Genomic DNA, 27,950 nt, shown 5'->3' on the forward strand with positions numbered 1-27,950 from the left:
CGTTTGCGAAGAGTAGAATTAAGGTCATTACTTCATTGTACGGGAGCGAAGAACCGCTGCGGTGAACCTACGTTTGCCAAGAGTAGAATTAAGGTCATTACTTCATTGTACGGGAGCGAAGAACCGCTGCGGTGAACCTACGTTTGCCAAGAGTAGGGTTAAGGCCATCACTTCATTGTACGGGAGCGAAGAACCGCTGCGGTGAACCTACGTTTGCCAAGAGTAGAATTAAGGTCATTACTTCATTGTACGGGAGCGAAGAACCGCTGCGGTGAACCTACGTTTGCCAAGAGTAGAATTAAGGTCATTACTTCATTGTACGGGAGCGAAGAACCGCTGCGGTGAACCTACGTTTGCGAAGAGTAGAATTAAGGTCATTACTTCATTGTACGGGAGCGAAGAACCGCTGCGGTGAACCTACGTTTGCCAAGAGTAAGATTAAGGTCACCTTACTGCACGGTGTGAGAGAGCAGCTACGCTGAGAGGTGGACAGTTGCGTGAGAGTGTGAAGATCGACGTCAGCTTCCTGAAGACTGCTCCGGAGAGCGGATCGCCGAGCGTATAGAGTTGAACAGGCAATACCTGCATGCATGCTGCACCTCACGATTCCCTCGTTGATGGCTGACGCCTTTCAGGAGACCGTGGCAACAAGAGAGGAGCGGCAAAACCTCAACACCGCAAAACTCCAAGTGCACAGGCAGTCGCGCTCGGGAACCGGTTTGGGCTTCGTTTTTCAGTGAACTTGGAAATGAAAGACCTGAAAGTCGTTGTCGTTTTCGCGAGGAGACAGAGAACGCATCGTTTGAAGAGAACATGTCCACGTTCCCCACAAGCAAGCAGAGGAGCGAGGACACTGGTCATACGCGGTTGAGAATTCAGTCCGACCCACCACGGTCGGGATGTCACCCAGAGACACACAAAAGAAGGGTGAATGCTTTCGATTCGGCGTTGAGACATGATGCAGCTGCATTTTCAACAAAAGAGGCGGGAGCACGGAAATTCAACAAATGCTTTCGCTTCGGTGTGCGCGAACCGATTCCTCGTTCCCTCAAGTATACACAGACGCCTGCTCTACTCTGATGTTCCCCTTTCCTCTCCCTCTTCCAGCGACTTCCACTCTTCGCTTCAGTCCACTTCCGCTCTCGTGACTGTTCCTGCGCCTCCTGTCACTTCGCTCTGTCGGCGCCCAAGAGCTCCCGTTCCCAGTTGCCACCGGCCTCTGCGCTGAGGTGTAAATACAGCGGACGGCGGAAAACGCGGTCGAGGGGGGTGGGGAAGGTCCTGGCTGGCCGAGAGACGCGAGGCAGCTCAACGCGCGCAGCGGAGAGAGGCAAGTGCTCTTCTCGAATCGCTTTCACACTTGCATCGAAAGCTTCTTGAACGCTTCTCTCCCATGCGTTTTCAAACGGAGACCCTATCCCCTCCAGGGTCTCCTCGAGATCTCCCTGCGCCGTGAAGATGCGTTCGAAGCTGAACAAAGAATACACATCGCGCGCCTCAAATGCATGCAGACACCACGGAGGCCTGGACGCCGAAACTACACGAAGAACGAAAGCGATAAAATACAGATGATTTAACACAGACAGAAAACTGTACACACACAAAGACGTGACGACAAACAATCTAAAATCTGGCTGAAACATTCAAATCTACTTATGCGTGAATGCGCATACATATATTTATATATATGTACAGAGGCACAACGTTCATCTTGCATATATATATATATATATATGGAATGTATAGGGTCACGAGATGAATATATACATATATGTATATATATATGTATATATATATATATATATATATATGTATATACACATAGGGGCACAACATGTACATTCTGTTACATGTGTTTTCGGCTTGACAGTACACGCGGGAGACTGCGTTTGAGTTTCGTGTTTGAGTTTCGCGTTTGACTTTTTCCTCCAGGTGTATCTCAAACACAAGCGTGCTGTCCCTGTTTCTTCGCATATATGTCTGCGTCTGTTTCTCCGGACTTCCTACCTGCGTTCCGCGTGAGACTTTCCAAGGTCGACTCGGTCCCCGTCCTGCGCCACTGCAGCTGCGGCACACTCGAGACTTTCCTCCGAAGGCCCCAAGTTTGCATCTGGGTCGATGACGTCCACACTGTCCAAGTCGAGCTCTTCTGCGTCCTCGTCGGCTTCGTCAGGCTTCGCCTCCGCAGGCCTCGTCTGCCTGGCACTCTCTACGACGTCCGCCTGGCGCTCACGCTCCGCAATGCGCTTCGCTCTCGCCGCCTCGACGACGAGGTCATGGAAACAGTTCATGCCTCGCCAGAACTTCGCTTCTTCTTCTCGGCAGGTCTTCTGGATCTCCTCGTCCCCGCGCCGCAGCGTCTCGGTCTCTTCGTCTTCCTCTCCGCCGCGCGCGAGTCCTGCGTTCTCGCGCTCTCGACTCTCTCCAGCTGTCCGGAAAAACGGAGCGCGGGGGAGGTTCGACCCCCCGGTCTCCGCGTCCTCCGCCGTGGGCACAAGGCGGACGCGAGCGGCGCCTAGCAGCGCGAAAAGCTGGCGAAAGGCACCGGCTTTCGGACGCGACAACGGCGACTTCTGCAGGGCCGAAGCCGGCGCGGACGCAGGCAGAAACCCGGGAGCTCGGAGAGGAAAGAGCGAGTCTGGAGGAGGCAGTGGCGGTCCGTAGAGCGCATAGAGCGGACAGCGGTGCGCGATGAGAGACATGTCGTTAGCGAGACCCGTGGTATGGTAAACCATTGTCCTGGAAAAGAGAGTAGAAAAACGGACTGCAGACATGCAGGCGGCGGAGGGGACAGTGGACGGAGGCACGGAGAAAGGGAAGCCGAGGGAGAAGACGGCGAGAAAACAGGGAAAAGAAGCGCAGAGCAGCAGAAGACGAGTCGCGGAGGAGACGCCGCACAGATGTTGAGGAAGACACGAGCAAAACTCTACCAAGACGAAGTGCAAGGCCAGACTTCTGTCTGTCTACAAGTTTCCAAATGAAGGGTGAGAAGCGCGAAAAGGGAAAGGAACGAAGCAGAAAAGGACGGAAGAGAAAATGACTACGAAGACGGGAGAACGCGACAAAAAACGCAGACACACGACAAGCATCAGACAGCCAAGACGCTGCGCCTTATCGCGCAAGCATCTTGGAGGAAAAACGCCTTTTGAAGAAGTCCGCGGCTCTGGTACGTTGTCTTTTGGTAATGAAGGCCGTTCTGTCTGCCGTATTCCTTTTCTGCCTTCGTTGGTTCCGCGTTCTCCTTTTTCTTCTCCCTTCCCCTCCGGCCTCTTGCTTCCCTTCGTTCATGTCTCCGGGTTTACCGTTCACTTTCAATCTCCGTCTCGAGGTCCTCCTCTGAGGAGCAGAAGGAGAAGAAGCAGGAGTGCTCGACTCCAGGCCTGTACGCACAGTCGCGCAGCGCAGCGTCTCGCGTCACAGCCCACAGCTGTTTTCTGTAAAGACATTCACGAAGGCGATTCTCCACTGACTGGATCGAAAAACATCACCTCATTCAAACATCTCGATACATGCCTATTTATGTATATGCATGTCTTCACGCATGCGTCGACTTCTGGATTCAGTTACATATATTCGTATTTATGTATATATACATATATATATTTTTTTAAAATGCATTCATATGTTTGCCTCTGCTTATATGGCGCAGACGGAGGTCGTTCTGGACGGCTTAGATGTTCCACGCAGAGATCCCCTGGAGGCGCTGAACGTCTTTGAACGGAGTCGCTTTCTTCGAGAAGACACAGGTGGCGACGTTTCTCGTTTTTCTTGATTTGTCTCGATTTGGCTCGGTGTTTTTGTACACGCTGGGCGCATCTCTGCCCTCGCGAGGAGGACCGAATCGCGTTACGCACGAGCGCCAACTGCAACGTGACGTTTCCACGCATGCACACCCTCGGATAACGTGAGTGCTGGCGGAAAGCAAAGACAGAAAAGAAACCGGCATGCGGACAAGGCCGAGACGCACCGCAGGGCTTCCCAGAGGAACTCGCCAGCCTTCGCGCTGTTGTAGAAGATGATTTTCTTGATCAAAAGAGGAGCGAAGGCGCGGACGACGTCTCGGAGACTCGAGAGCAGGAAATGCGACGCACTGGAGGCAAGCTCGAACTCAGTTAACCCAGAGAAATCCAAAACCAGAGCAGCTGCACAAGAACAGAGCAGGTACGGCGAGAGAGAGAGAAAGAGACGCACGAGAAACCGTGAAGAATGCGAGTCGAAAAAAGAAGATCAAGGAAGCACAGAGAGGAAGATGAACGCGAAGTTAGAAAGGTAGGAGAGGAAAAAAGGAAGAGATGGGCCGACGGGGATCGCAAAGAGCCTTGAAAGGCCCAACCCAACAGACGAACGTAGAAAAACAGAAACGTTTAAAGCGGTCTCGGTGTGTAACCATGCTCACACGACGCATCACAGAAGACCTGAGAATTCAGAGAAGGAAGACGAGTGCGAGAAAGACGTTTCTGGATCTCGAATCTCGTCCTTCCTCGCTTCAGAACAAAGTCACTACCCAGACGAATCCTGACTGCGAGAGCTACCAGGAACGCAGCGTTTCTCTCTTCTGTTCTTCGTCTCTCGTCTCCCGCGAACGCTCCGTCTGCTTGAGTGCGATGGATCATTCGCACCCTCCGTTTCACGAAACATGGAAGAGTCAGCAGAGAGCAAAGCCAGCAGGCAGAGAAAACAGAGAGACACTTTGAAGTGACATTCTTGTTTTCTGTCTCGAGTTCCAGGTTCGCCTCCCACACACGAAGAAGCGATGCAGAACGCGCGTCCATAAACTCTCCTAGAGACACTGCAGCGTTGATCCGAGACATTCCGAAAGAGTCTCTTCACATCACCTCTGACGTTTGTCTTGCTGTTTCTCGAGTTCAGGCGGCTGCGTCTGAAGGTGGAAACCAAACCGCGGCCGCGCAGAGACTGGGGGAGCCTTCGTAGGTTCTTTCGATCGCAAAGCGAAGCTGCTAAAAGCGCGATTCATCCCCTTTCGCTCTTGTCAGATGACGCACCTGTGGAGACCCTCACTCTGCGTCGCAGCGAGTACTCGACGAACTTTGTCCAGAGATTCTGGAAGACTTCCGTGAGGATCACCGCCACTTCGGCAGGAGTGAGGAAGTCCGCCACGATCGACGGCTTCAGAGCCGCGAGCTGAGAACAGCAGAGACAAGGTGCATGCACGTCGTTTCCCCCGGCGCGCGGCGGTGCGCGTTGTATGGAGAGCAAGAATCGACAGTGAGATGTGGACCTCCTGACGAACAGAAAGAAGTACTGCCGGCGCCAGGCGCCCTTGCTTCGCTGCTCGGTTGGCACGAAGAGTTCGAGGCTCCTCCTCACGAGCAGGCTGTCGATCGGACGGACTGCCTCACTCACGCCATTCGTCACCCTTTCGCAACTTCCCTTCGCTTCGCGCCTGAACAACGAATGCTAGTCTGCGGTGTTGCAAGACGGTTCACTGGAAACGGGAGGGAGAACAAAGTCGAGAGACTCCAGAGAACTCGTACAGACTTCGCGAGCGACCATCACACTTCAGAATGAATCAACACAGCTCTCGGCGTTTCGTCTCGCTTTGCTAGATGCACTTTGAAGGAAGAAATCGTGGAATCTCCTTCTTCTCTTTCTGAAGATCAAATGGAAGAAGAGGCGACTGTGGGTTCTGTTCGTCATTCCGAGCAAATTATATACAGAAAGACGTTAGCTGTTTACGACCAACTCGTTTTTCCTGTCCAAGAGTCACAGCTGGAAGTGATGCTGCTCCGGTTCTCTCGTGTGGTTGACATGTCGTTTGCTCTCGCTGTTTCTTCGCAGTCGAGCGTCTCCACGACAGACGCGTATCTGTGGCACACTGCCCTTTTCCTTTGCATGCGGCAGCGACGGAACGCAGGCGCAGCCCTCCGAGCGTCTCTTTCTCCCGCAAACCTCCAAACCTCCAGAGTTTCTCGACACCGTCTGCGACATCTCTGCCCCGCGCCGGTGAGACCCGGGCCTCACCTGTATGTACACCACAGGCTGCTTCTTGCCTTTGGTGCTGTAGGCCGCCGCGAGAGACAGCGTGCGGCGGATCTCTCGGACGAGGCCCTCCCGCCTCTCCCATGCTTCGTCTCTGTCGAGAGTTGGAGCTCTTTTTCGACCTTCGCTCTGTTGGAGACGAGCGCTTGGGCGCCGGAGACGACCTTGCCTGACGAGGTTCCTCGCAGCAGCTTCCAGGTTTTTCTTCAGCGAGGCGAGAAAGGCCAGGCAGTGACGACTGGCCGTGGCGTTCCGGTCGGAGGCCAGAAACAGGCGCCCTTTGCGGAGAACGAGGAGGCGGCGAATCTCCTCGAGCACTCTCCACGCCTCTCCACTGCAGAAGCTACTCACCCGAAGCAGTTCGCGAACGTCTGCATGGTCGTACGCTGCAGCAAAAAAGGGCAAACAAGTCGGATGCGCGCCGAGGAGCTGTCTGGAGGGTGCAGGTCCATCGAACGCAAAAGGCGCAGGCTCTCGGGAGACTGAACTCATCACAGTCGACAGACACTCCCAGGCATCGTGTCCTGCGCGCGTTCAAGGACAAGGCGAGGCGGTCCACCGAGAAAAAGAGGAACGAAACGTAAAACGAGTCGCAGGTTCTGCCGGAGATCCAAAGACGAACAGAAGAGGAACAGCTGTGTTTGTGACTGCGTTTCCAAGCGTCGACATAGGAAGAAAGGTAAAACAACGACGGGTCGTTTTCTTCGGTTTTCGAGAGTAAAAGCTTTTTCCAATGGGCTTGCGAGTCTTCTTCCTCACAAACTGGGCCTTCCTTAGTCTCCCTTTTCTTTCTACATTTTCCTCGTTGCGTCTGCTTCTTGTCCTTGAGTGCGTTCCGCGATTCTTCGACGTGACGTTTCTTCGTGTACATGTCCTCTAGCTGCTTCTCCTAGGTGTGTGGTGTTCCTCTCTCGTTTTCTTATCTTGTGCTCCCTCCAGAGTTCGTTTTCTGCCCAAAAAGTTCGTCTTGGTGCTCCTCGGAATTCCTTCTCTTCTCCCCGGCTCCCCGCGACCTTTCTTTTCTTTGCTGTGTATCCCGCGTTCGTGTCTAGGTTTCTGCCTCCCGTTGGTGCTCCCTTTCTGCGTCTGTGTGGTGCTCAAGGTGACCCCCTATCCGCTTGTCGCTTTTTTCCCTTGTTCTTCGCTCGTTTTCGATTTCTCCAGAGGCTTTTTTCTCACGAATGAGGAGGCGTCCGCTGATCGATCCGGGGACTCGGTCGGCGGGGGAGTTTCGGAGAAGGCGGAGGGCAGCGAGTCTCCGAAGTCTGACGCTCGGATCTTCTTCCATCGAGACAGAGTTGACGAGGAGCTCCCCCTCTTGCATGAACGTGGCGACGAATTTCAATGCATCCTCTCTGGACTTCTGCGGCTTGCTTCTCTGCAGTTTCTGCCAGTACAATCCCTCGTCCGTGGAAAAGAACCGCTTCCCCCGCCTCTGCGCAAGACGTCGCTGCATGCGCACAGAGGCGCTGGTGGGGACGACGCCTTCCACTGTGACTTTGTGTCTGACCTGAAACTGTCTCTGCGGCGAAGGCCGCGGCGCGGTTCGGACCGCGTCTTCAGCGGACGCGTCTTCTTCGTCGAAGCGAGCCATGTCGTACCTCTCTTCTTTGCCGAAGATATCTTCTCTCCATGCTTCTGCTGGCTCCAGTCCTGCGCTGGTCGAGGTCATGCGCGGCGACTCGCGTCTGCCTTCCGACTCGCGTTTGCCTTCCGACTCGCGTTTGCCTTCCGCGGGTGACGCGCGCTCCTGGACAGTCACCCATTTGTCGACGCAAACCTTGTCTCGCAAACGCCCCTCCAGGAACTCCACGTCACCCTGTGTGTGCAGACTCGCCTTGACGATGCGTCCGCGGTCGGTCGGCGTCTCTGCCTCCACGAGCAGGCGGGGGTCTCCGCGAGCAGACGCAGCCGCTGGGGTGTGACGACCCAGCCGCGAAGGCCCCAGACGCTCGCGAGACATCGAGGCGGCGAAGGAGAGGACAGGCGAAGATCGGAGGAGAAAGAACACAGGCGAAGATCGGAGCGGAGAGAGGCGAGCGATCCGCAGCAGTGGGGAGGCAAGGGGAAGTGAACAGAGGCGAAAGAGTGAAGAGAAAAGCGCGACGAGGAACAGGGGAGTGCAGAGGAGAGCAGCAGGTCGAAGGAGGTGAAGCTAGGGGACGAAGGACGAAAGAGAGGGGCGTAACGACGAAAGAGAGGGGAGGAAGGACGAACCGACAGAAGGAAAAAAGGAAAAAAGGAAGGAGAGAAAGGAGGCGAAACGCGTGGGGAAGAAGAGTAGAAAGAAGAAAGACAGGAGGGGGAGGCGGGGAAGGCAAGGAAGCGAAGAAGGAGTGAAAATGACAGACGATGGAGAAAAGGAGAGAGGATGAAGGTGACGAGACGGCAGTCGAGAGAGAAGAACGCGGTAGAGAAGAAGAGTTGAGCGGAGAAGGAGTTAAGGAGCAAGGAGCAAGAAAGAAAGAGAACTGGCGAAGGAGCTTGGAAGGAAGAATGGGGAGCAAAGGGGAAGAGAAAAGGATTCAGCCAGGGAATGGAGACGAGTGAGGAAAGAGAAACAAGCCGTTTGGTCCGGAGAAGACTCTCAATTTTTCGACTCCGGAGCGAGAAGGGTGCGGTCGCAGATGAGGAAGGCTGGAAGAGGAAGTGACCACAGGAAGAAGAGAAGGAAGAACCGAGTGGGGAACGAAGAAAGGACAGGGAGGAAGGATGAAAACGATGGCTTGAAAATCGAACCTTGACGAATCGCTGGCCAGCCTGGCCTGAGGCAGACGCGCTCGCTCTCGGGGACAACGCACAGAGACGGGGCCTTCGCTTTTCCACTCTCACCGCACACCGAGGCAGCAGAGGTGAAGAGAAAATGAGGGGAGGAAGGCCTTCCGAAAACGCAAACTGCGAGCTGTCGCGGTGAAGCAGAATCGCGACGTCGAGACGAGCGCGCCTCCACTTGACTCTCGACTGCCGGACGACAAGCGACCTCGCGTTTCTTCGATTGCTGCACGAAACGCGCGAAGAAAACCTTCGCCCGAGCGAGAAAGAAAAGAGCAACTCTGCGGAGCAGATGAATCGCAGAAAGACGCAGGACGCACGGATCAGGAAGTCGAGAAACTCGACAGCGTGGACAAGACCGCGCTCGCTGTGTCGGGCAGGAGCTCTTCTTTTGCCGCTCTCTCCTGCCTCGACCTCGACGTTCGCCCGGGAACGAAGAGAGCGAGGTCCTTGACCGGGCGCGTTTTTGAGAGAAGACGCCACAGAAAAGCTGGAAGAGAAAAGGAAAGCCGCGAGGAAGGAGAAGGAAAAGCGGACATGTTTCGCAGGAAAAAAAGCGAGGAGATCTCTCGACCAAGAGAGTCCTGCGCCTCTCGCCACGCACACTAAAAATGTGCTCGCGGCGGGCCGGCGGCCAGAGAAGAGTCAGTCGCGTTTCTCTCGGCAGCTGCGGGCAAATTCAGTTCTCAGCGACGGTGTGTTGCACAAAGGACCCCGAGCACGCGGTCAAGAAGAGAGGAAAGGGAGGGAAACGCGAGAAGGAAGACGAGAAATCCATGGAAAAAGGCGAGAAACGCGTCGAAAAAGTATCGCGTCGCCTGGCCGTCCGCCGTGCCGCTCCACACGCGACGTGCTTGGCTTACGGCTTCCGTTCCACAGAGCGAAAGACTTTTTTCAACATCGTGGCGCGCATGAACCGCATGCCGCGCAGTCGCACAAACGTCCTGGTCCAGTTCTTTCAAAGTCTCTAAACTCAAAAGAGGTCGAAGAGGACGCTCTTCTCACAACAGTTACGTTTGCGCTCGTTCGCGGGTCTCTGAAGAGAAAAGTCGAGGCTCACAGAACAACCTGTCTTCGAAGGAGTGGAACAGAAACTTCTCTCTGCACTTGTCTGGCGTTTTCCCTTCGCAGCGTAGCGAAAGCTACGTTTAACCGGCACGTAAACGCAGCAGGTGCTCCGGCTGTCCGCGCATGGCACAGCTCCACACTTTTTTTCCACCGCACCCGTTCAGCGCAAGGAATTCGAGACTTTTGCCCAGGCTCCCCGGGAGTCGTTTTTGCCGAGGTCAAATGCCACGCAAGAAACCACCGGCGTTCGTCCACAGAGACACACACTTTGCACGTGGAGAAATCCAGGGAAACTCGCCTGGAAATGTCAATGACCGCAACCGAGAGGAGCTGAGGGGCAGAGGCAGAAGCCCTCTGCGGTGGAAACAACGCAAGCAGTTCTTCTTTGACCTTGTGAGACTGGATTTAACAGACGTCAACGACACAAAAGGAAGTCTTCAATCCTAAATCAGCACGGTCACATGGAACGGACGACCGTGGCCAGGACTCACAGGCACTTTTTCGCTGACATCACCGCAGAGAAATAATCCGCGCACCGCCGCGCCGGACGCTTCTGGCGCTTTGTGGGTGCCCATCTGAGGCAGGCAACGACGCAAGAAACAGAAAAAGTGAACTCGTGGAAAGGACTCTTTTCAGAGCAAAGGGTGGCACGCACACTGCACACCTCCTTTCTCCGCAACTTGGGGAGGATACTACGTATCGAGTTAGGAAACAGGCCAAAACGCGCTGTTGCGAACTCTGCGGAGGATGCGATTTGCCGAACTGAGCATTAAAACGATCAATGCACAGTGGTACGCTCTAGAGCTGATCGGCAACAGTTGCCCTCCCTGCCATACTACCGGATCAGGATGGACGGTGCCGGGGGAGTACACGCTGCTGCTCCTCCTCCCAACGGGGAGGGAGAGACCATGAGTACCCAGTAGATCCAAAGGACTGTTTTCCAGTGACTGTTCGCCAGAGAAGCGCGTAAAAGAGAAAGCAAGTTCACGCCTAGGTGGAAGTCTCTCTCGTGACTTGTCGCCACTGCTGCCGCAGGTGATGAGCCACGAGCAGGCACTTTGCTTTTGCCGCAAGAAAACTGAGAAGAACTGCAGACCTGAAGAAGGGCGTTCGACCCGTCAGTAGTAACTGGAAGAGCCCCTCTGCAAGGAACATGCGAGTGAAAACTCCGGTGAAACTTGCATCTCTTGTGAACACATTGAGTCGGCAACAAACGGATAAAAGTACCGAAGAACTTCGATTGCTGCAATCAAAGAGGGCCCGCCTCGTTACAGCGAGACACACAACGTGCGAGAAGCGTCGGCTTTTACTTTTTTGCGAGACATCCTGAGTCTTTTCCGAATGCTCGGCTGCGGGACTGGCGTCAACGCGACTGCGAAGTTTTTCGTTCTGCTCTGAACTTGTGGTGGTGCTTGACCGACCAGAGACAACCACCGTTCTCGTGCCTCCTGTGTGTCAAAGAACGCGGTGGATCTTTCTGCTCACCTCGTGAAGGTGATTTTTCCACTGAAGAAACAGTTCCTGTCGCAGGCGTGTCTGTCTCCGCTTTCCAGCTGCTCCCTGCGTCGGGCGCGGAGACCGGTCTTCCGGATTTGTGACGATCTTTGCCAGGGAGGCTGATCTGTCGACGCCGCGACCCAGGAAGGTCTCCCTTCCTTCTACAGCGGCACATTTAGATTCTGCTTAGGGTAAAAGTGTTGAATCTCAGCGAACGAACCCGCGACCTTTCGGAGTTCTTCCTCAGCGTTTGACTTGAACGTAGTCTAGACGGAGTTTCGTCATCCGTCGTCTCGACAGCGAGAGAAAATCACCACTAAGAAGCGAGTACCATCGGTGTTTTGTCAGTTCGCGGGACTTTTCCGGATGGTTTTTCAGGCCCGACATTCCCCGCTTTCTGTGCAGGACACTGTAAGGGCCGACACAGAGAGAAACGTGAGCTGAGTCAGTGGACCTCGTTGAGGCATTACGCCCATCTGAACTTCTTTTTACGATTGCCTGCCGCCATCTTGGGTCTGCATTTCTCTTGCCTTGCGAACTCGACAGTTCTGCGTTTCTGACGACTGTCGACACTCTGTCTCGGGGGTTCCTCGAGCACACACCGAGAACCGTCGCGTTTGCCTCGCTCTGCGCTCACGGAGACATTCGTTCTTTTGTGCCCTCGTTGTGATGCTTCTACAAGCGCCTCCTTCGGATGAGCGAGAAGCGCACATGAGTGCAGGCGTTGAAACGACAGCTGAAGAAACGGTTTCCATCGTGCTGTTCGGATTTTTTGTCTCGCATCTGTCAAAGCGCCGTCGACGGAGTGGGTTTCCACTCTGTTGGGCTTCATCCCCCTGGCTTCAGGCCTGTTCCCTCCTGGACTCTCCCTTCGGCTCTGTTTCTGTCTCGGCTCCTTGTTATTATCTACACGGTTCGCCGACCCACCGCCTCAGAGGCGTGACTTGCCTGTGCAGACCCGCGACTTATGAAAAGCAAGAAAACTTGTCACTGAGGTCTCCTCTTTGATCTTCCTCTGTCTCCGGTCTGCCGCTTTTCACACGCACACACAAGAACGCGTTGGAGAGGATCGGTTTCTGGGTGTCAGCAGCCACTTGAGACTTTCTTTCTTCACGAACTCGTACGCTCCTCTTTCCATGTCTCTCGCCCTGGCGACGACACCTCTTCTCTCGTCTGCTTCGTTTATCTCTAAAGTTCCGATTTTCTGCTCGACCTGCGGGAGCTCCGCGACGTTTTCCCTCTCCAGGAGACGAAGGGCGCTCCTGCGTCAGAGACGAGCCTTCTGCGAGCGACTGTCGCGCGCCGAGGACATCTGGGGACTTTTGTTTTTTTGCCTCGACACCCTTGGACGGCCTCCTCTCCAGAGAAAAGAGGTGAGGACTCGCGGGGGGGCTGGCTGCCGCGCTTGCAGAGTCTCTGCCTTTCGCCCTCTTGAAGATTTCTCGGAACACTAAGCTCGGTTTCTTCGCTTTGAATCCGCCCAAACGCTTTTTTCTGCCTCGAGAAAACCGGCGTTTTCTCTCGGCTTCGCCCTCCTGTTGTTTCATTCCCTTACAATTCCTTGTGATTCCTTGTGATTCCTTGTGACTTTCACCTGCCCGCTTCTCCTGCCGCAGTGGCGCGCACACCACAGAGCAGCGCGAACAACCTCGCTGTCCTGTCTTTGGCCTTCTTCCTTCGCTTCTGCCCTTTTCCCCAGCGTTTTTCTCTTTGCCTGTCCCTCTCGTCTTTGCCTGTCGATTTCTCCGTTTTTTACTCGCTTTTCCGACCTTTTTCTCGGCTTTCGCGTGGAAGAAGAAGCCGGCGGCCTGAGCTCGTATCGAGAGGTCTTCTCACGTCTTGCAGCCTCCTCATCCCAGAAGAAACCGCATGCAGTTTCTGAGGATTCTGTGTCGTCGCTCCACGCTGTTTCCTTCCACTTTCATTGTCTCAGTCCTCTTTTACACTCGCCTCCCCGGCGTCACCGCTCTCTGTTTCGACGCCGAGGCGAGAAACCAGCCGCAAAAAAAGGTACAGGTTCTCAGCGCGCCGCTCTCGCGGCTTCCCCGTTGTAGTGTGCACCGTTTCTGTCGGGAAATTCATTTTTTACGCTTTTTTAATCACCCATGTCGACGCAGCTCTTCTTCTTTGCTGGAGGCCTTCCCCTCCTCGCAGTTGCAGTCTAGTGTGCCCCGTTGTGTCTTGCACCCTCCACCGTTCTTTTTCTTCTTCTTCCACCGTTCTTCTTCTTCCACCGTTCTTCTTCTTCTTGGCCTTCCCCTCCTTTTGAAGGAGCCGTTCCCTGTTTCAGAGGACGTTCTCCACCGGAACAATTGCAGGTTTTTTAGTAGCTTTCTTCTTCGTTTCCTCGGAAATACGGCGCGGTGTGCGTACGCAGACGGATCCGTTGAGGGGGACCTCGCGGGGGAGAGAGCGGCGGTCCCGATCCGCAGATCCTTTCTCTTCCCTCTTTCGTCACACCGACCTTTTTTGTCCCTCTCTCTCATGGCCTGGTAGCCACAGTCGGTTTTTTAGGCCTGTTTTTCTTGTCTCGGAGAATCTCCTTCTCGCTATAGCCCGACTCTTCGGTCTGCTGCGTCCACTTTCCTTCTCTCTACCTGAGAGTTGCCTCTGTCTTCTTCTTCTGTCTCCGGCTGTCTCCGATGTCTCCTTCGGGAGCATCGCCTCCGAAGGCCCCGCCGTGGGCCGCAGTGGCTCGAGCGCGGCTACCGGCGCCGTTCGTCTCCGGACTCGAGACAGGCGCGGTGGGCGAGTCCGCCTCAGGCCTCCCGGCAGGAAGCAGCGCTGAGGAAGGCGAACAGTCTTCTTCTCTGGGGAGTGGAGATGAGGAAGACATGGCTTCAGGCTCGACGCTTCTTCTCCTCTCGGCAATTCAGAAGGAAATCAGTCGCCATCCGCTCATCGATTGCGGGAACAGCACCCCTCCACTCACGCCTCGCTCTCCGGTAACTCCTCTCGATGATGCGCTGCCCTCTCCTCCTCCCCCCTCTCCTCCCTCTCCTTCTCCTCCTTCTCCTTCTCCTCCTTCTCCTTCTCCTCCTTCCCCTTCTCCTCTAACGTTTTCGTTCTCTTCGTCTCCGTGCGCAGTTGCGCCGCCTTCGCCTTCAGGCGCTTCTCTGGGCGCTCGACGGGTCTCTGCGGTGCGCCGCGCGCGCGAGGCCCCCTGCTTCTTGGAGCCTGTGCCGGAGGAGACAGGGCAGGACGAGGGCAGCGCGGCGTTTCCGCCTGTGCGGTTCCTCGAGGCGCGGGCAGAGGAGGCGTCCTCCACATGCGTCTCGCTTCTTCCTGAGAGAAGAGCTCTCGCTCCGCGCACAACGAACCAGCCGCTGGATGTGGAGAAGCGCCCCGGTGGAGAGGCGCCGTTTCTCCAGGAGTTCCGAGGCGACAGCGAGAGAGAGAGGAGAGAGGCGAATGCGCGAGACGCGCGCGAGCGTTCCCCACACTGCGCAGGAAGTGGAGACGCTCCAGGAACATGCGAAAGGGACCTGCGCGAGGAGACAGAAGAGACAGAGGAGAGATCGTTCGCCTTCGTCGCAGGCAACAGTCTCCATCAGTCGGATCTGGTCACCAGTGGAGGACGAGAGGGAGAGCTCGGCGATGGGCGAGAAGATCCGGGGGGACGGAGAGCGAAAGTGGAGAGAGAGGAAAAAGACAATGGGGAGAAAACGCGCCTGAGACTTCAAATCGCGAGACTCAGAGTCACTCTCCAAGCCCAGGAAGCCGATCTACAGAGAGTACGTTTCTCACGGAAAGATGCGATTTCTCGGGTGACCTTCTCGCTGCTGGCTTTTTCCTTTCAGACGGGGCTGATACTTCCCGGGAGCGACGCCGAACGAGGCAACACAGACAAGAGACAAGAGAAAAGAGACAAGAGAAAGAGGAAGAGGAGAAGAGGAGAAAAGAGAGAACGAGGAGACACAGAGTCGGAGGGAGAGACACAGAGAGAAGAGCGAGAGCGAGAGCAGATAAGAGAAACAAGAGGGGCAAGAGGAGAGAAGACAACGAGCCTGGGGACAGAAGAGTGAAGGAAAGAGAGAGGACGAAAGGAAAGGGGACAGGAACTACAAGAAGAGACAAAAGAGGATGAGGGGGGGGGAGCAAGAAAAGCAGAGAGAAGAAAGAGAGACCGCACGTGATCCCCAAGAGCGCAAGCGAGAGAAGAACGGCTTTCTTTGGCCTCTCACAAGAGATGCATCTTTCTCGCGTTTTTCTCCACATTCTGCCTGACGCAATCGCTTTTCTTTTTTGCTGATTTGCAGGAGCGAACCCAGAAGGCGGATCTCCAGAGAGAGCTGGAGAGAAGCGTGACTCTGCTGGCGGCGCGAGGAGACACACTTGGCCGGGAGGAAGAGGACCTGCATGCGTTGTCTTCTCCCTTGCTGCTGCAGAAACTTGAAGGCAAACAGAGAGAGGCTCTTCTTCGAGCGAAAATGTCAGAAGCTGCGGAACTCGCGGAAGTTCTGCAAGCCCACAAAGTCCACACGCGGGCGGCGACGGCGGCGCTCCAGGAGGAGCTCGGCTTCGCCTACAGGAAAATTCAAGAGGTAATTTCCAGTGTTGGCTCTCGAAACAGGAAAAGAAAGGAGCCTTAAAGGCCGGAGAGAAACGAGAGTCAGGCGGGGAGATCCTCGTCATGACGTGAGTCTTCTTCTCTGTGTTGGTTTTCGAAGTGATTTTCTTGTTTTGAGTTCGCCGCTCTTTCTTTGCGGACGACTAAGAGAGTCTCAGACCTGCGCTCTTCTCCCTTCGTCCTTTTGATTTCCTCTTTTCCCCGCCTCTGTGCTGGCAGCGTCCTTCCCTTCGTCTCTCGCTCGTTCACCTCTCTTCTGACGTTTGTGTAGCACTTTGCCCTGCGTTCCTCAGGTCGAGAACGTCTCTGCCGCATTCGAGCAGCGAGTGTCTCAGCTGCAATCGGAAGTATCTTCTCTGCGAACCTCGTCCGCAGCACTGGAGAGGCGGCTCGCAGCAGAGATTTCTGCGTTCGCGGCTCGCGAGGCTTCCCTGGCCGCGGCGTTGTCGGCCGAGGAGCAGCGAGTCGCTTCGCTCGAGCGCGAGAACGCCGAGCAGGCACAGCGACTTCTGCGAGAAGAAGAAAATGCGCAGCGTCTCTGGCGAGCTCAGAACGCCTTGAGGGAGATGCAGGCGGAGCTCGATGAGGCCCGGCGGTCGCTGGCGAGTGTGGGGTGTCTCGCAGCTCTGCGGGGGGTCGAAAGAGAGACTGGGGGCGAGGAGCCTCGGGAAGAAGGCCTTCACGAGCTCGGCCAGGACTTTCTGCTGCGCCTGGAACGCGAGGAATGGTCCGAGGCGCGGCGGAGTCTGGAGAGCCAGGTGAAGTCTTTGGAGGAGGACCTGGCGACCGAGAAGACGGAGCGGAGACAGGCGGCTCTCGCCCTCGAAGCCGCCGAGAGGCAACTCCTCGCCGCAGAGGAGGCGCGCGAACGACAACGAGAAGGCGAGAGAAGGCGAGAACGAGAGAGAGAACAGGAGAGAGAGGAAGAGAGAAGAAGAGAACGAGCGAGAGAACAAGAGAGAGAGGAAGAGAGAAGAAGAGAACGAACGAGAGAACAGGAGAAAGAGGAAGAGAGAAGAAGAGAACGAGAGAGAGAAGAAGAGAGGAAAAGAGGACGAGAGCGAGAACAAGAGAGGGAGGAAGAGCGGGAGGCACTCGCGGAGGGTCTGCGAGAGCGGGAGGCGAGGTTGCATGCGGCTTTGGTGAAGATCGAAGAACTGGAAACTGAACAAACCAGTCGAGAGATCTGGACAGCTGAAGAGATGGAACGCCTCGCTGCAAAGGTCAGGGAACAAGAAGAACAGATCGGCGATCTAAGAGAGGCGATTCGTCGCCACGGAGAGACCGAGCAGCAGAGACGAGACGCATGGGAGATGGAGCGCGAGCGCGAGAGGGAAGAAACTGAGCTGCGAATCCGGGGGCGAGAGGAAGAGATCCTCGTCCTCCAAGAAGAGATGCGTCGCAGAGAAGAGGTCGCACGCGAGAGCGAGAACGAGAGAGCAGCTCTTGCAGTGAAGGTGAAGGAACAAGAGGCAAGCCTCGTCGCGCTCAGAGAGACACTGCAGCAGAGGGAGAGGAGACAGGAGGAATATGCTGTAACATGGGAGAGAGGAGACCGAGGCCGGGATCGGAGCGACGAGATCGTGACAGAGGAGACACTCCGAAAGCAAGAGGAGGAAATCGCTGCATTGAGGGCGACCGCGAAAAGTTGGGAGACAGAGGTCGCTATCATCGTTGAACATCTGGAGGCGAAGCACGAGACACTGCATACGCAGTACACTGCGATTTCTCGTCTCAACCGCGAGCTCACCTGCCGGATCGAAGAACTGTTGGCGGCGCTTGCGCTTCGACAAAGACAGCAAGAGAAGAAAACTGAGGAAGAAAGGATGGCAAAGGAAGAAGAGGGAGAAGAGAGGGGAGAGCGAAAGGACTGTCTCGACGGCACCCTCGAGGAGCGCGAGAAGGAAGAAGAGAGCGAGGCTGGAGAGGGACAGAGCGAGAAGCAGCGCATGTTCGCTGTTGCAAACATTCGTGCGAGTGGAAACCAGACGAAGAAGCAGGAAGAAGACGTCGACCAGGAGGCGTTAGGAGAGAAGGAGACCGAGGAGGAACAGGAGTGGGGAAGATCAATTGGAGCGCCGGGCGACGACTGTTCTGGGGGCCTCTTCTTGACGATGCCTCTGTCCGCGTCTCCGTCGTCGGCCCCAAGCGTCCGCTCGGATGCGGGAGCGGCGATCCCGCCAGTCTCCCCACAGAAGGTGTCTCCGTTTTTGAACGTGCATCGCCAGAGGGCGCGCGAGCTGCTGGATGCGTCGAGTGTGACGAGCTCATGGGAGTCTGTGAAGTCGGAGGGAGGGCCTGCTTCTTCGTTTTTTGATGGCGGGAGGAGCTTTCCTTGGTCTGGCGAGGCGGTGCCGCTGTCACTGTCTCTGTCTCTCTCTCGGGTGTCTGAGCAGCAGACGCCACCTGACCTTTTTGCGCAGCTTGAGCGGGAGATCTGCAGGTTCAGGAAGGTCGGGAGTCTCTCGCGTTCTTCGCTGAGAATGTCTCCGCAGCCTCGCGGGCTTCCTGGCCTCTCGGCGCTTTCCAGAGACGGCGACCGATTCAGTGTGAGGCAGGCGCGAGACGGCGATGAGGAGAGACACGACGACGAGGACCTGGGCTCCTCCAGAGCAATCCTCGTCTGGGCGCTGGGAGAGCTACGAGCTCTCCTGGCGAAGCGAGAGCAAGAAGAGGCGGACGCGAACAGAGGAGGAGAGGACGGAGACCTCGAGGGAGGAGCGAGGAAAGAAGAGGACGCGCGAGAGCCGAGAAGAGAGCGAGAGAGGAAGACGAGAGACACTGGGGATGAGAGCGACGGGGAGTGCCTGAAGCTTCTGCAAGCTGAGCTCGGACGGCTGAAAATTCTGTTGGACGAAGCAGAGAGCGTGAAGGAAAACAGCGAACGAGAACTGCGTCTGCTCCTCTCCAGGCAGCGCGGCGCCGCGGCGACCTTCTCCGTGGTGTCTGTAGACGCAGCAGCTCTGCCGCCACCTGTCGCTACCAGTGACGCTGGATGTCAGACGAAGAAAAACTTGAAAAATGCTTTCCTCGCCCAGCCCCTCCGCCAGGCTGCACAGGCGCCCCTCCACGATCAAGTCACAAGAAGAGATCAAGGCTCCCAAACCGAGGAGAGTGCAGCAAGGCGAGAGGAAACAGAGGACGGGGAAGAAGCAAGAGAGGACAGAAAGGTTGCAAGGGGAGACCAAGGAGAAAAAGGAGATGTGACTGTGGAGGGACAAGGTACGGAGGGAGTCGAGGGTACCTCTGTGAGTGGAGTGGGTGTTCAGACGGAAAACGCTTGGCTTGCTGAGTTTTCTCTGGACTTTGTGTCGCCTTCGTCTCCTGCTCTCCCGCTTCCTCCCTCCGCGCAGTCGCGTTTTTTGTGGGAGGCTCGCGCTGGCGAGTTGCATGCGCTGGACGCGCGCAAAGAGACCGCGAGCGAGAGCGGCCACAGAGCACAGACAGACGCAGCGATCCAGACCGACAGGGAGCAAGGAGTGGAGACAGCAGTGCAGACGGAGACCGCGGAGGCACGCTGCTGTCTCCACCCGTGTGGGGTGTGTGCGTCGCCGTCTCCGCGCGCCCCAGTCAGGCACGTGATGCTTCAGTGCTGTCTCCAAGGGCGGGAGAGGGGACTGGTCGCCAGTGGCGGGGAGGCGAAGGCGAGGCCGCGAGACAGAGAGCGCGTCGGGAAGAGAGAGCTGGCGCTCGGCGAGAAGACAGAGAGAGAGCAAGGCAGAGGCAGACGAGCAGGCGACGAGGACCTCGCAGACAGCGACGACGCGACAACGGAGCCCGGAGACTCGGCTTCCGAAGACAGAGAAGAAGAGCACCACCACACAGATGAAGGAGACAGCGGAGACAGTGTGGGGTGGGGAGGGGGCCGAAGCCGGTCGGCGCTCGAGTCGCGGGAGGCGTCGGCGGAAGCGCGGGGCTTTCTCGGGTGCAAGCTGGAAGACAGGAGGAGACACGGAGACAGCAGTCTGCCTCGCCGGAGTGGACGGCGAGAGAGACAGGTGCAGGCTGCTGTCGAGGAGCGCGGCAGAAAATCGGCATCTTGCCTCCGTCTGAGGAACACCCAGGGAGGGAAAGGGCATCGCGGCAAAGAGGGGAGAAGATTTCTTCACTGGCGAGAGGAAGAGTTCGGGAGCCACCGCCCGGAGGCCGGAGAGAGGAGGAGAGAACGCGAAGGAACGAGGAGAGAGGAGACAGCGCGAAAGGCAGGAGGGCGCAGAGGGGGGAACCGAGGGCGACTGGTGACAAGCTCGGAGACCGACGGCTTCTCGTCGAGTGAGGAAACTCGTGAAGAGAAAGAGGCGAACAAATGGAAGAGACGAGGCACTTCGTCGGGGCCGAGTCATCGACGGTCCAGAAGTCGGCGTCTCGAGTCTCTGCGTGGGCGACAAGAGACAGGGAGAGGAGACAGGAGAGACAGGAGACGCGGGGCGCTGTCTTGGTCAGAGAGCTCGGTCTCCGACGACGTTTCGACTCTCCATTTATCCACGGACCGAAATAATCTTTCAAGGAAACGCGAAAAACTCCCTGTCGTTTTTTCGGCCTCTCGCTCCCAGTCAAGGAATCGCTCTTCTCACCGAGACAGAACAGTCAAACACTCCGCTCTTTCCTCTTCTCATTCTTCTCGTTCTTCGTCTTGCTCTTCTTCTTCTCGTTCTTCGTCTTGCTCTTCTTCTTCTCGTTCTTCGTCTTGCTCTTCTTCTTTCGCTTTTTCACCTCGTCGAGTACGCACAGGCGAGAACGTGGAGGTTCTCGTGGATTTGCTGAAGGAGGTGGATGGGCTGAGGGGGTCCCGTGCGTCTCCTTCTACTTCCCTGCGCCTCTGTCGCTCCGCCTCCAGAACGGTCCGCAGGAAGGAGACAGACACTGTGAGACGAAGAGACAAGGAGAAAACGAGAGCGAGCAGGCGAGTGAGGGAAGCGAGCCATGAACGAAACCACGAGAGAACAGCCTCCCGGCGTCGCTCGTCCTCGGGCGCCAGGGGGAGAAGCACAGACGGCGAGGGAACGGCAGCTGGAGAGACAGAGATGCACAAGTGGTGGAAGAAGGTCCGCGACGAAGACGAGCTCCTCGCTCTGCTCGTACGCAGACAGGAGAGCCGCTTGGACGCATATCGGGAGAAGCCGCGGGCAGGCGGCAGTGGCGAGAGGCGAGGAGGACGCAGAGAAGCTCAGGGATTGCAAAGCGATGAAGAAAACCGCAAGGCGAGTGTGCGATTGGCGTTCGAGCGAAGGAACGCATCCAGGAACGTGAAGAGACCGGTGGACGCCGGAGAGCCCGACGCGCCGGCGATGTCTCGGGTGTACGGACTCCCCGAGTTGAGGCGCGGCGACATGGCTTCCCGTTCTCCGACGTCAGGGGAGAGGAAGGGAGAGGTGCAGCATGCGCTTGGCGCGGTCTCGCCACAGGTTCGTTTCCGCGCAGAAGTTTTCGAGACCTCCTCTCTCGCAGTCGCGGCAGGTGACGCCTCTCGCCGTTGCCTCATTTGCTCTTCCTGCGGAGGCGGTGCCCTTGTCTTGGGAAGACGCGCATCGGAAGTCACCTTTTCTCAGCTCCTCGCAACGGCACACGCACCGTCTTCTTCTGTCTGCTCTTCCCTTTCTTCGCCCTCCGTCTGCATTGTGGGAGGAGAAGGCGTAGTGGATGAGGCGACGGTTCCTGCCTTGTCGGAGAAGACACAGGAAGCGCGGCGGCGAAGTCGAAGCGAAAGCGCAAGGTTTTGTGCGCGTTCGCTCGGCGTACGGGGAGAGACAGAGACGTTTGCGGAGTCTTCTGCTCTCGTTCTTTCGGCTCTTCCGAACAAGTTGTCCGGGGAAGAGGAGGCGGGTGAGCCGGAGTTTACGAAACTCGTTTTCTTCTCTTCATCGAGGTGCTCAACAGCGGCGTCCTCTCCCTTGATTCAAGGCCCTTCCAGCAGTCAATCTGCGCGAGAAAGTACACACAAACGACCTCCTTCTCCTCCTGGCTCGTCGTCTTCTTCCTCTTCCTCGTCTTCCAGTTCTCCTTCCTGTTGGGGTAGCCGAGGCGAACTGAGAAGAGTGGATGGCAGAGGGGCGAGGAAGCGAAATGACGCGAAAGAAGAGAGCGACAGCGAGGGAGAGAAGGCAGAGAAGGCAGAGAAGGGAGAGGAGGGAGAGAGAGGCGATGATGACAGACATGGAGAGAAGGCGGCGATGGAACTGGAAGCTCTGAGGCACCAGCTGCAGTGCCGGGAGGTTGCGCTGCTTCTCGTTGAGGAAGAGAAGAAAGAAGAGATAGAGAGAGAGGAGGCGAAGAGAGTGGCGCTGGAGGAGAAGATACAGAAGCAAGAAACGGAACTTGCACTTGCGAGAAAAGAAGTCCATGAAAAGGAAGAAAGAACGCGAACTCTGCAGCTACGCTTGCAGGAGACACAGGCCCTCCTGGACCGCCTGGCGAAAGTCCGGAAAAACCAAGCGGAGAAAAAAGGTCGAGCGAGGGAAGAGAGAGACGAAGAAGAGGGAGAAAGAGAAGGAGAGAAGAAGAACTGTCGGCGAGTGCAAAACGAGACAGAAGAGAGAGAGAGGCGGAGAGGATCGCAGACGACACAAACGGAGACACGACTGTTGCTGTGTGCAACATGCGCGCGCGAGGTTGACGGGAACCCACAGGGAAGGGAGACAGGAGAGCGCGAGGAAGAAGGACGAGCGACAGAAGAGAGGATTCGAGAACTCGAGGAAGAGCTGCTGGTGCAGAAAGCTCTTTTGGAAGAAAGTGAAGAGCGGCGGGGCGTTCTGGAGGACCAGCTGGTCGCAGTTTCGAACGAGCGTCAGGTAAAAAAATGTGAAGAAGAAAGCGAGGAAGAAGAGTCTGAAGAGAGGCAAGGGGCACTGCCAAGAAGCAGAAGAAGAGAAGAAAGACGAAAGACACTCCAGAGAAGAGCGAGCGAGAAGAAGAAGGCGATGGGCGGGAGAGGCAAATCGTTAAGGAGAGGAGACCTAGCGGAACTAGAGAGGGGAAAAGTTCAGGGAAGAATGATACTCGCAGGGAGCAGAGAAGAAGAGAGGTAGGTATGCTTGTGAAGGAAGAGACGAGAGATAGAAGGTGATTCAACAAGAGCCATGGGAGGAACTTCGCTTTTGAAGAGAGTCACTCTGGACGTCCGTGTCTCTCTCCAGAGTCACGCCTGTGTTTGTTTTCTTCTCTCGAAGTTATTCTCTCTCTTTCGACACCATGTTTTGTTTCCTCTTTCCTCGCATTTGCCCTTCCTCGACTCTTTCGCCTCTCTCCGTTTCGTTCTCGCTTTGTCCCCTTTGCTCCTCTCTTCTTGGCCTGCCTGTTTTCACTCTTCTTCGCCGACGCCCCCCCCCTTCTCTTTTCTCTCTCTCTTTCTCACTTCCCTTCCCCCCTCCCCCTGCTGCCGCGCGTTTCGCTCTCTCTGCGCAGGAGTGTCATGACCGGTGGATCGACTTGCAGCGCGATCACGACGCTCTGCAGCATGCGGCGGAGCAGCGCTGTTTGCTGCTGTCTGAGAAGCTGGCGCGAGCAGAGCGAGTGTGCGTTTCGACTTCTGACGAGGCCTCGGAGGCCTTGCGAAACGCAGAAACACAACTGACTCTCGCGCTGGACGCGCGCGCGAGCCTCGAAGCCGCGCAGGCCGCGGCCCTCGCCTCTGCGAAGAGCGAAAAAGAGGAGCTCGCGAAACAGGTACACTCACTGAGAGCGCGACTTCGCCGGGTCGAGGAGGAGAAGCGGGAAGAAGCGAAAGAGAAGGCGGAGACTCGCGAGGAAGCAGACTCCCTGAAGAAGAGCCTGGAGCGCGAGCGGCGGGAGAAAGAGACGTGGAGGCGACGCGGCGAGGCCGAGGAGGAGCGACGTCGAGCGGTGGAAAAACTCCACGCGCGGCAAATCTCCAAGATCGAAGAGCTGCACAAACGACGCCACATGCAGACGCTCGAGTTGCAGACAGAACGCCGGCGACTTGTTGAGGCGCAGGCGAGGAGAGACGCAGCGAGAGACGCGGAGTTCGCTCGTCGCGAAGCTCAGCTGGAGGCCCGGCTCGAGGCACTCCGTGAAGCAGTGAAGGAGAGGGAACGTGAGATGGAGAAACTCGTGGAGGAGAACCAGCGGGAGCGGCAAAAGGCTGACGCAGAGACGCAAGGCGAGCGCGAACGCGTCGAAGCACTGGAGGCGAGGCTGCGGGAGCTGAAGCGCGAGAGAGAGGTATCGCAAGACCTGGAGAGCGACCTGCGCGCAGCCCTGCAGGCGCAGCGAGAAGAAAACGAACTGATCGCGCTCGAAGCCGTCCGCGTCCGCGCCGTCGCGAACAAGAGAGAACGAGAAAAGCTGGAGACGGACACTAGGAGAGTCAAGATATGTCTCGCGCTCCAAGAAAAACAGCAAACGCTTCTTGTGCAGGTCGCCCACGCGCTCCTGTGCATGCATGGAGTGGGCGAGACGGAGACCGGCGAGAAAGAAGAAAGCGACAGAGGTCAGGCGCGAGAAGGCGAAGAGCGCAGCGAGGAGAGAAAACGAGGAACGTCTGAGCAAGGACAGCGCGAAAAGAGCCTCTCGGAAGATGGACGAACAAGAGGGGTCTCGTCGCAGGAGGGAGTGTTCGGGGGGGTGCTTCGGCAAGTCTTCAGAGCGATCGAGGAGGCGGAACAAGACTTGCTCAGACTCCGCCTCGAGTTGAGGTCACTGAAGAAAGCAGAAGGAGCCCGCGAAGGAAGAAGAGAAGACAATCACAACACAGAGCAACTCTCTCGAGGCAGAGAACGTCGCTGGAGCCATCGGTCGCGCTCGGCGTTGCCTGCTCTCAGCCTCTCTTCCTCAGTGTCTCCCGGCCGACCTCCACGGGCGTCCAGTGTCCATGAACCTTCCTCTTCTTTTTCGTCTTCGTTTTCGTCTTCGTTCGCGTCTTCGTTTTTGTCTTCTGGGTCTTCTTTTGGTGTCTCCGTTGCGGAGGCGAAGAAGGCTCGACTGCCCAGAGACGCAGCGAGGAGGGGCGAGGGCGTCTGTCGCCTCGCGACTTCGGGGGAGGAAGACCTTGAGTCGAGGAGAGAAGAGAGCCGAGAGGCGAGGAGAGGAGAGAGCGACTGTGGAGGAACGCAGCGTTTCAGCGGGCGAGAAGGAGCGTGCAGGAGGTGCAGAGAACTTTCGAGGGAAGTGTCTGTACTGCAGAGATCGGTGAGAAGAGCGAGGAGCCAGAGGCAGAACAACTGGACTTCACCAGCAAAAGAGCAAGAAGACTTCGCGCGACAGCTGGAGGCTCAAGATGAGAAACTCCGATGCTTCTTGACTCAAATCGACGAACAAAGACACCTCCTGAGACAGCACGAACTCCACGGCCAGCAACAGGCGCGACTGCTGGCGGAGCAGCGCGAGGAGCTGCGGCGGTCGCAGCGCGACTCGGCTCGCATGCGCGAGGAGCGAGAGACGAGTGTCTGGGTGCGAGAGAAACTGGCGAGACACAGTGAAAAACTCCTCGTTTTCGTCTTGGAGGCGCTGAAACACTACGCGGACTTCTTCGACTCAGTGGCTCCCGAAAAAGTGGAAAGAAAGAACAGACAGAAAGGACGCGACGGGGAGGAGAAGACGACGAGTCTGGACGCCGCAGGAAAAACGCGGTCCCGGTCGGGAAATGCCGAGAAACGTCCGAGGCGCCAAGCCGTCACCTCAGGTGTACGTACACCCGAGGGCGGCGCGGGAGCACGAGGACAGTCGCGCGAAGACGAAGGAGGGGGGGCGGAGGAGAGGGCAGGTGGGCGTTTTTCTCCGCTGCCCTCACCCCAAGCTTTGGAAGCGAAGTTGCTGGTGTATCTGATCTCTTCTCAGGGGGAGAGCGAGGAGGACGTACGAGACTCCATGAGTTGCTCTCCGGCTGGGCTTAGCGCGGAGAAGTGCAACTCGCGAGACGCGAAGAGCGAGAAGGCATTCAGAAAACGAGGCGCGCGACGGAGCTGCTCGGAAGCTGCGTCGGCGCGCGTGTCTGTCCAGTCTGGCGCGTCGCCTTCTCTCCGGCGCTCTTCCTCGCAGCAGTCTTCTGCCGCGTTCTCGCGGTCTGTCTCGGCTTTCTCAGAGTCCACAGGCTCGGCGGCCTCGAGCCGACATGCAGCGCGCTGGAGAGAAGAGACCACCGTTTCTGCAGCAGCGGCACAGACGCAGATGACCGACCGGCAGAGCGAGAAGGGAGGAGCGAACTCCAGAGGCAGCTTCCTGCACGGAGGCGACTCAGTTGAAACAGAGGGCGGGTGTGGGGAGTCGTCGTTCGTTCCCAGCGAGCTGAGAGCTCTCAGGGAAATCATCGAGAGGATCCACGCGCTCGTCCTGCAAGTGGCTGCCTCGACGTGCCTCTGGATGCGCCGCAAGTGGAAACTCCGAGCAATTTTGCATGCAATGAAAAAACAGGCGTTGGCGACCCGCGAGGAACGAAGGAAACTCGAAGGAAGACACAGTGGCAGAAGCCCAAACAGGGAAGAAATGAGAGAAGAAGAGGTAGAAGAAGGAGACGGAGTTCGTCGCGAGGGCTCTGGAGAGGAGACGAGGGAGGGAGTCGGTGAGGAGCCGAGCGGTGGTGGAGACTGGCTCTCGCATTCTGATGTTTTTGAAGGGGAGGAATGCACGTCGCGGAGAGAGACGGTCAAGTCAACAGAAGAGCATTGGGAAGACGATTCCAACTCTCAGGATTCCTCCAAAAAGGCCGTCGCGACACTCGCTTCACGGCCTTGTTTGCCGGCTTGTTCGAGTTCGATGAGAGACGCAAACTCTGTCGAAAGAAACTTGTGGACGCGGTCCGTTTCTTCTCTTTCCGCGGTCGGCCCTGCCTTCGGTCCCTCGTCTCCGCGCAGCCTCTCTAAGGCCGCCACCCTGGTGCCGTACACCAGTCGGCCGCTCGTGTCGATTCCTCCGGCTTCTTCCTTTTCTTCGTTTCTGCATCTTCCGGTGCAGCCGGTTGAAGAGGAGAAGGAAGAGGAAGGAACGCCGTACTTCCCGGTGCTTCTGGGCTTCGAGGGAGGCACCAGTGGCAGCAGCGGCTCTTCGCATAATGGAGAAGATCGCCCTGGTCTCCTTTCCTCTCTTTCTTCTCGTTCCTCCTTGTCTGTCTCCTCTGCGTTCTCGCAGTCTGTCGCCGCGTCTCCTCCCTTTGCCTTGCCACCTAGTCGACCTCGCCTCGACGTCGCGGAGACGAAGCAGAAGGAAAGGGAGACAGAGACACTCCGCAAGACGCTTGGCCAAAAAAAGAGCTCACTCTTGAGACTGGATGCGCAGTCCGACGAAGGAGACGTAGAAGGCGAATCCCAGGGCTGCCTCGAAGAAGAATCCTCGGCAGAAGAGAGAAAGCCGCGCAGAGAGACACAGGATATCTCCTGTCAGGTCCGGACAACAGCAGGCGGAACGGCGCGAGGCAGAAAGGAGAGAGAGAGAAGAGAGGAGAGAAAGGGAGGCAGAGAAGAAGAGAGAGGGGACGCGCCAGGGAGACGGCTGGCTTTGGGAGATCTTTTCAGCAGCAGCGGAGGCTAGGGGAGGAGGGGCAGAGAAATGAGAGGAGAGAAGAACTACAGAAGAGAGGAGACGGTAGATAGACAAGCGAGACGAGTTTGCAGAGAGAGGAACACCGAAAACGAAGATGAAGCGACAGAAGGAGGTTTTCTTCCGGTGAGAATCCGGAGGTGAGAAGACCGTGCTGAAGGGACGGAGAGCGGAGTGGAGAGAGAAACCGGGAGAGGAACAGGGTAGAGGACAACGAGAACTGAAAGGGAGGGAAGAACATGCGTTCATGTACTTTCGAAAGGGGCGTTTTCGCCACTGTTTGCTTTTGCGTGAATTGGTTTTCGTGACACACTTCCGCAGGGACTGTGGGTTGTCACCCGCCAATGTCTTGTCAAGGAACTCTCCTTTTTCTCACTCTTTCGAAAGACACTCGCGAAAAAAGAGAAACGGCGGACACAGAGAACGGGCAGCTGCAAGAAAAGAAGTTCTTCACAGAACACTGGGGAAACCGAGCGTCTCGCCTCTCTCTGCTCCTCTCGGACACGAGCTGTACAGACACAAAACGAGCCTTGCACTAAAGAGGAGAGGAAGCTCA

The 27,950-nt window shown here is 56.8% G+C and overlaps 3 protein-coding genes across 3 annotated transcripts; 1 reads left to right on the plus strand and 2 right to left on the minus strand.

Annotated features, from left to right (window-relative positions):
• Positions 1–725: 725 nt before the first annotated feature.
• Positions 726–9,541, minus strand: TGME49_297180 (hypothetical protein). The gene is made up of 7 exons (XM_018782304.1): positions 7,180–9,541; positions 5,983–6,386; positions 5,004–5,142; positions 3,968–4,142; positions 3,303–3,380; positions 2,008–2,739; positions 726–1,470 (listed from the first exon to the last, which is right to left on the minus strand). The coding sequence occupies exons 1-7, from the start codon at positions 7,961–7,963 to the stop codon at positions 1,167–1,169; spliced, it is 2,616 nt and encodes an 871-aa protein (XP_018638346.1). The 5' UTR covers positions 7,964–9,541; the 3' UTR covers positions 726–1,166.
• A 2,761-nt stretch (positions 9,542–12,302) lies between these two features.
• TGME49_297190 (hypothetical protein) lies at positions 12,303–13,079 on the minus strand (the record flags this gene model as incomplete). The annotated part of the gene is made up of 1 exon (XM_002371108.2): positions 12,303–13,079. Exon 1 carries the CDS (start codon positions 12,882–12,884, stop codon positions 12,303–12,305), a length of 582 nt encoding a protein of 193 aa, XP_002371149.1. The 5' UTR covers positions 12,885–13,079.
• A 146-nt stretch (positions 13,080–13,225) lies between these two features.
• On the plus strand, positions 13,226–27,938 carry TGME49_297210 (hypothetical protein). The gene is made up of 4 exons (XM_018782305.1): positions 13,226–15,071; positions 15,597–15,881; positions 16,201–22,695; positions 23,309–27,938. The coding sequence occupies exons 1-4, from the start codon at positions 13,980–13,982 to the stop codon at positions 27,383–27,385; spliced, it is 11,949 nt and encodes a 3,982-aa protein (XP_018638347.1). The 5' UTR covers positions 13,226–13,979; the 3' UTR covers positions 27,386–27,938.
• The last annotated feature ends 12 nt before the right edge of the window (positions 27,939–27,950 follow it).

The sequence above is a fragment of the Toxoplasma gondii genome, chromosome II (genome assembly GCF_000006565.2).
Source record: "Toxoplasma gondii ME49 chromosome II, whole genome shotgun sequence".
Lineage (NCBI taxonomy): Eukaryota > Apicomplexa > Conoidasida > Eucoccidiorida > Sarcocystidae > Toxoplasma > Toxoplasma gondii.

Coding starts and splice junctions, on each gene's coding strand:
- TGME49_297180 (XM_018782304.1), bottom strand. CDS start 7,963: ATGTCTCGCGAGCGTCTGGGGCCTTCGCGGCTGGGTCGTCACACCCCA. Junction 6,387..7,179: donor CAGCGGACGCCTCCTCATTC/GTGAGAAAAAAG, acceptor TTTTTGCTGCAG/CGTACGACCATGCAGACGTT. Junction 1,471..2,007: donor AAGTCTCACGCGGAACGCAG/GTAGGAAGTCCG, acceptor TTCTTTGTTCAG/CTTCGAACGCATCTTCACGG.
- TGME49_297210 (XM_018782305.1), top strand. CDS start 13,980: ATGTCTCCTTCGGGAGCATCGCCTCCGAAGGCCCCGCCGTGGGCCGCA. Junction 15,072..15,596: donor AGGAAGCCGATCTACAGAGA/GTACGTTTCTCA, acceptor GCTGATTTGCAG/GAGCGAACCCAGAAGGCGGA. Junction 15,882..16,200: donor CCTACAGGAAAATTCAAGAG/GTAATTTCCAGT, acceptor TGCGTTCCTCAG/GTCGAGAACGTCTCTGCCGC.